Source organism: Cebus imitator, unplaced genomic scaffold, assembly GCF_001604975.1.
Source record: "Cebus imitator isolate Cc_AM_T3 unplaced genomic scaffold, Cebus_imitator-1.0 Scaffold750, whole genome shotgun sequence".
NCBI classification, from domain to species: Eukaryota; Metazoa; Chordata; class Mammalia; order Primates; family Cebidae; genus Cebus; species Cebus imitator.
Genome location: NW_016108065.1, coordinates 477,932 through 483,998, shown reverse-complemented (window position 1 = coordinate 483,998; position 6,067 = coordinate 477,932). Strand labels below are relative to the sequence as shown.

The 6,067-nt window shown below is 47.7% G+C and overlaps 1 protein-coding gene and 1 gene segment (V, D, J or C); both read left to right on the top strand.

The window, feature by feature from the left end:
- LOC108296891 (immunoglobulin lambda-1 light chain-like) overlaps positions 1-6,067 on the top strand; it is a 95,802-nt gene that overhangs the window by 15,609 nt on the left and 74,126 nt on the right. The window lies entirely within an intron of this gene.
- LOC108296890 overlaps positions 1,663-6,067 on the top strand; it is a 67,481-nt gene continuing 63,076 nt past the window's right edge. Inside the window, 2 exon segments of the V gene segment in view lie at positions 1,663-1,761; positions 1,879-2,182. Of these exon segments, the coding sequence occupies positions 1,716-1,761; positions 1,879-2,182 (350 nt within the window).

Below are 6,067 nucleotides of genomic sequence, written 5' to 3'. Positions count from 1 at the left end.
TCTGTCACCTAGGCTGGAGTACAGTGGCAGGATCTCGGCTCACTGCAACCTCCGCCTTCTGGTTTCAAGCAATTCTTCTGCCTCAGCCTCCCAAGTAGCTGGGATTACAGGTGCCACCAATACTCTGTGCTAATTTTTGTATTTTTAGTAGAGAATGAGTTTCACCATGTTGGCCAGGCTGCTCTCGAACTCCTGACATCATGATCCACCCACCTCAGCCACCCAAAGTGCTGGGATTACAGGCATGAGCCACCACACCCAGCCAAGATTTTTATGTTTCAAAGAAAACTAAATATCTGGGGAAATACCATTCAAAGGGCAGCTTAACATGTTTCCCTGCTGCTTGGGCCGCAGTGAAGACAGATGCAGCAAGTGCGTCTGATTTCTGTGTCTGGTCTCTGTGTGGGCGCACACATCCATGCAGTTTAAATGAGACTGGAGACTCCTGCAGCATTGGTGGGGCCTTGCTTTGTTCCGCTCCTGGTGCTAAGACAACGTGGAACAGAGGACAAGGTGTCTTCTCTTAAAAATCAAAGATTGCTTCCTGCTAGAAGTGCCTGGACTCCTGCAGTAATTCCCAGGGGGCCTCTCCACGGAATCCAGAGGAGAAAGGATCCAGGCTACCGGCTCCACAATCAACTTCATAAATTTCTGAAGTCATTGACCTATTGTAATTTTAGCGTTATCTCAAATTATACACAATATTATCTCAACTAATGTCTAAAACAAAATAGCACAGAGATATATAAAGGACACAGCTGAAAAAATAGTCTCAAATAAAAACGCCTGAAACAATAGTCTCAAATCACCTCCCCACACCACATGCTTTCTCTGGAGCCCTGGTGTGGGAGACTCTGAGGGAGGGAGCGTGGAAGGGATGAGAAGGGACCAGGGGCCTGGGATTGAGCTGGGAAGGGAACCACAAGCAGGAGGTGCAGGGCAGGAGCTGTCAGCTGTGACTCAGGGAAGGCTCCTGGGCCTCAGGCTCTTCCCTCTGTGGCCACCAGGGGGCGACGCGGGCCTGCACTTGGGAGGTCCCTGCTGGGCTTCACCCTGGGTGTGGGGTCCCAGGAGTTCTTTCCTCCTGAGTCCCCCTAAAGAGACAGAGGTAGTCTGGGGTCTTAAATCCTTCGTGCCCAAATCAATGTATTTCTAGAAGGGCCAATAAATAAACCCCATGTTTATTCAGCAGCAGCTTCAGGCCACTTCAGACACAGAGGGCAGAGCAAGGTGTGAGGATCCAGCTGAAATGAGGAGGCCTAGAAGGGCTGAGGGGGAGTGAGGGGCCCTGAGGGGCCTGTGGTCCCTGGGAAGGGGAGTACAGGGGTCTGTCCCAGACACTCTGGGCCCCGTCCTCACACTGAACCCACACAGAAGGGAAGGGAAGTTCTGGGACTCTGCAGCTGGGATCACCATGAAACCCAGGTCAAGAAGGAGAGGGACCCCCAAGCCTGGCTCCATTTCCCGGGCACCGTCACAGGCTCAGTCTCAGGAAATCCATGTCTGGGAGTTTTAATCCCCTCGGCTGAGTCTTGATGTTCAGGAAAGAAGAAGTCTCCGAGCCCAGGCCCAGGCGAGGTGGGGTGAGGAGGGGAGCTCAGGACGCAGATTTGCATGGAGGCCCCACCCCCCTCTGAGGCAAAAGAGATGAGACAGGCTGGGGTCATGCCCAGTTCTGGGGTCTCAGGAGGCAGCGCTCCCGGGAAGTCTTCACCATGGCCTGGACTCTGCTCCTCCTCACCCTCCTCACTCAGGGCACAGGTGACACCTCCAGGGAAGGGGACTCAGGGACCTCTGGGCTAATCATTGGTCTCCTGCTCCTCAGGCTCACCTGGGCCCAGCACTGACTCACTAGAGTGTGTTTCTTCCTCTTTCCAGGGTCCTGGGCTCAGTCTGCCCTGACTCAGCCTCGCTCAGTGTCCGGGTCTCCTGGACAGTCGGTCACCATCTCCTGCACTGGAACCAGCAGTGATGTTGGGTATTATAATGCTGTGTCTTGGTACCAGCAGCACCCAGGCACAGCCCCCAAACTCATGATTTATTATGTCAGCAATCGGCCCTCAGGGGTCCCTAATCGCTTCTCTGGCTCCAAGTCTGGCAACACGGCCTCCCTGACCATCTCTGGGCTCCAGGCTGAGGACGAGGCTGATTATTACTGCAGCTCGTATGGAGGCAGCTACACTTTCCACAGTGGTCCAGGTTCATGGGGAACTGAGACCAAAACCTGTCCTGAGCTCTCAGGCTCCCTCCTTGCTCTGAAGATGCTTCCTCACCCTGTGCAAGGGGCTTCCTGCATCGCTGCCTTGAGAGTTCCCCTCTCAGCCCCTCTCCTGTCCCCTCATGAAGTCCAAAAGTGAACCTGCTCTGTGGCTTCTCATCCAGGACAGAGACAGCTTCCTTTTGCTTGTGTGCTGTGCTCCCTGAAAGTGCTACTCTTCCTAGCTCTTTAAATGCAGGGACAGTGACAATGAGCTGCCTGATTGGCAGTCCCTGCTGTTTTCAGGAACATCCTCATCCTAAATGCATCTGAATCTCCCACTCTGTGCAGACCAATCTGTACAGACATTATTACGGGAGTTTCCAAAAACCACATCTCACTCAACTCTGTGTCCACCACACTCTAGTGAAGATGGCCCTCCTGGCTGGGTTATTCTCTGCAACTCTGTGCTGAAGCAGTGAGCACTGTCAGAAAATCTGAAGATGTGTCTGCGGGATTAAGAAGAAAGAGGAATCTGAGGTTTTTGCTTGTGCGTTTGTTTGTTTGTTTTTACTGCCCTTTCACTTTTCCCCAGTACCTCAGGCTGGGGAGATTTTGAGTGACAGGCTCAGTGTTCTCTCAGAATAAACCCTCCCCTCACATCACTGAGCCCTTGTCCTGGCAGCCCCCTGCAAGCCCCTTTAGGTAATAGGGACTGTGGAGTGACATGTTGCAGGAAGCCCCACCTCCCCCCATAGAATGGGAGTTTGCAAAATGGTTATACAGGGAAGGGTTAACCTGAGTCCACCCTCTTTCCTCATTTACATCAAGAATTTCTAGTTTCCATGGGTGTCAATACTTTTGTAACTCAACCCGCTATTAATCTACTAATAGTGATAATTAATGTAGGAAATAGACAAGAGCTGGGGTCAATATTTATTCTTATATTTGTATCTGTTAGATATAGCTATTAGCATATATAGCTTATGCTTCTTAAACTTCAATTAAATAGATTGTATTAAAAACGAGGTAATCACTTTACTATATGCATACCCTTTAACATCATATTGTATACCTGAAAGATACACACTAAAATTTATTTCACAAACCAAATTGTATTCATGGGCCAAGAAGACCTAATAGACAGCAACAGCACTCTCCACCCCAAATCAACAGAATATACATTGTTCTCAGCACCTTATCACACTTATTCTAAAATTGACCACATAATTGGAAGTAAAACACTCCTCAGCAAATGCAAAAGAATGGAAATCATAACAAACAGTCTCTCAGACCAGTGCAATCAAATTAGAGCTCAGGATTAAGAGACTCATTCAAAACTGCACAACTACATGGAAACTGAACAACCTGCTCCTGAATGACTACTAGGTAAATAATGAAATGAAGGCAGAAATAAAGATGTTCTTTGAAACCAGTGAGAACAAAGGCCCAAAGTACCAGAATCTCTGGGACACATTTAAAGCAGAATGTAGAGGAAAATTTATAGCACTAAATGTCCAAAAGAGAAGGCAGGAAAGATCTAAGATTGACACTCTAACTTTACAATTAAAAGAACTAGAGAAGAAAGAGCAAACAAATTCAAAGGCTAGAAAAAGACAAGAAATAATTAAGATCAGAGCAGAACTGAAGGAGACAGAGACACAAAAAACCCTTCAAAAAATGAATGAATCCTAGAGCTGGTTTTTTTTTTTAAAAGATCAACAAAATAGATAGACCATTAGCCAGATTAATATAGAAGAAAAGAGAGAATAATCACATAGACACAATGAAAAATGACAAAGGGGATATCACCACTGATCCCAAAAAAATACAAACTACCATCAGAGAATACTATAAACACCTCTACGCAAATAAACTAGAAAATCTAGAAGACATTGATAAATTTCTGAACACACACACACTCCCAAGTCTAAACCAGCAAGAAGTTGAATCCCTGAATAGACCAATAAAAAGTTCTAAACTTGAGGCAGTAATTAATAGCCAAGCAACCAAAAGAAGTCCAAGACCAGATGGATTCACAGCTGAATTCTACAAGAGGTACAAAGAGGAGCTGGTACCATTTCCTCTGAAACTATTCTAAACAATAGAAAAAGAGGGAATCCTCCCTAACTCGTTTTATGAATCCAGCAGCATTCTGATACTAAAACCTGACAGAGATACAACAAAATCAGAAAATTTCAGACCAATATCACTGATGAACATCGATGCAAAAACCCTCAATAAAATAATGGCAAACCGAATCCAGCAGCACATCAAAAAGCTTATCCACCACAATCAAGTTGGCCTCATCCCTGGGATGAAAGGCTGGTGCAACATAGGCAAATCAATAAACATAATCCATCACATAAACAGAACCAGTAACAAAAAACACGTGATTATCTCAATAGATGCAGAGAAGGCCTTTGACAAAATTCAACACCACTTAATGCTAAAAACTCTCAATAAGGGGGAATGTGAGGAAGATGGCCAACTAGGAACAGCTCAGGATTGCAGCTCCCAGTGAAAGTGCAGAGGGAGAGTGGACGCCGCATTTCCAGACAGATTTTGATTGCCGACAGACGAGGAGATTCCCAGGCGGAGGAGCCCCACGGGTTGCCAGCGAGGCTGTTTTGGCCCAAGTGGCTGCTTGCCAGCACCTGGCGCAGCAGTTCTCTGTACAAAATACACTGGTCCGGGTGTCCTCTTAGCTGGCAATTGGAGCCCTGGGAAGGCAGATCACCCATTCATCTGATTTAAAAGGGGACCGAAATAGGGAGCCAGGCCAGGAGATTCCTGGGCAAAAAACCCGCCAGGAATCTCAGTGACACTGTTTCAGCTGGCACAGTGAGTCACCGCACAGGAAATCACACAGATCCCAGTGCCTTTTCAACAGGCAACTGGAACACCTGGGAGAGAGTCGACCATTCAACTCAAACAACAAAAAAAAAAAAGACTCTAAGTCAGGGAGCCAGGTGATCAGGTTCAGCTGGTCCCACCCCCCCTGCAAAAAAAAAAAACAAAAACACCAGTAATTGAAAATGCTCTGGGTTGAGAGTTTCACAGCAAGCACAGCTGAACCCCGGATGGTCCAGCTCTATGGGGGAGGGGCGTCCGCCATTAGTGAGGCACTCCACCACTACGGAGGCAGTCCTCCATTGCTGAGGCAGCCCATCATTGCCAAGGCAAACTGCCACTACAGAGAGAGTCCGCCATTACAGAGGTGGGCCACCATTGCCAAGGCAGTTCTAACTACACCCATATAAACAGGACTGCAGGGAAGATCACATGGCAGCTGGGAGGAGCCCACAGCAGCTCAGCAAAGCCTCTGCAGGCAGACAGTGACTAGGCTGCCTCCTCACTGGGCAGAGCAGCCCTGAAAAAAAAAAAAGGCAGCAGCACAACGGAAACTCATAAATAAAGCCCTTACTCCCTGGGACAGAGCACCTGGGAAAATAAAAAAGGGAGTTTACGAGTTCTGCTGCAGCAGACCTAAATGTACCTGCCCAGCAACTCTGAATGAACAACAGAGCTCACAGCTCAGCACTTGAGTGCCAATAAAGGACAGACTATCTCCTCAAGCAGCTCCCTGACCCTCGTATATCCAAAGAGTCACCTCATAAAGGAGAGCACAGACTGACATTGTCCCAGAATAACCTTCTGGGACAAAGATAGCAGAAGAAGAAACTATAGCAACCCTTACTGTTCTGCAGCTGCTGCAGGTGATCTCCAGGCAAGCAGGGCCTGGAGTGGACCTCAGCAGTCCTACAGCAGAGGGGCCAGACTGTTGGAAGGAAAACTAAGAAACAGAAATAACTTCATCATCCACAAACTGGAAGTTCACTCAGAGACCCAATCTGAAAGTCAGCAACT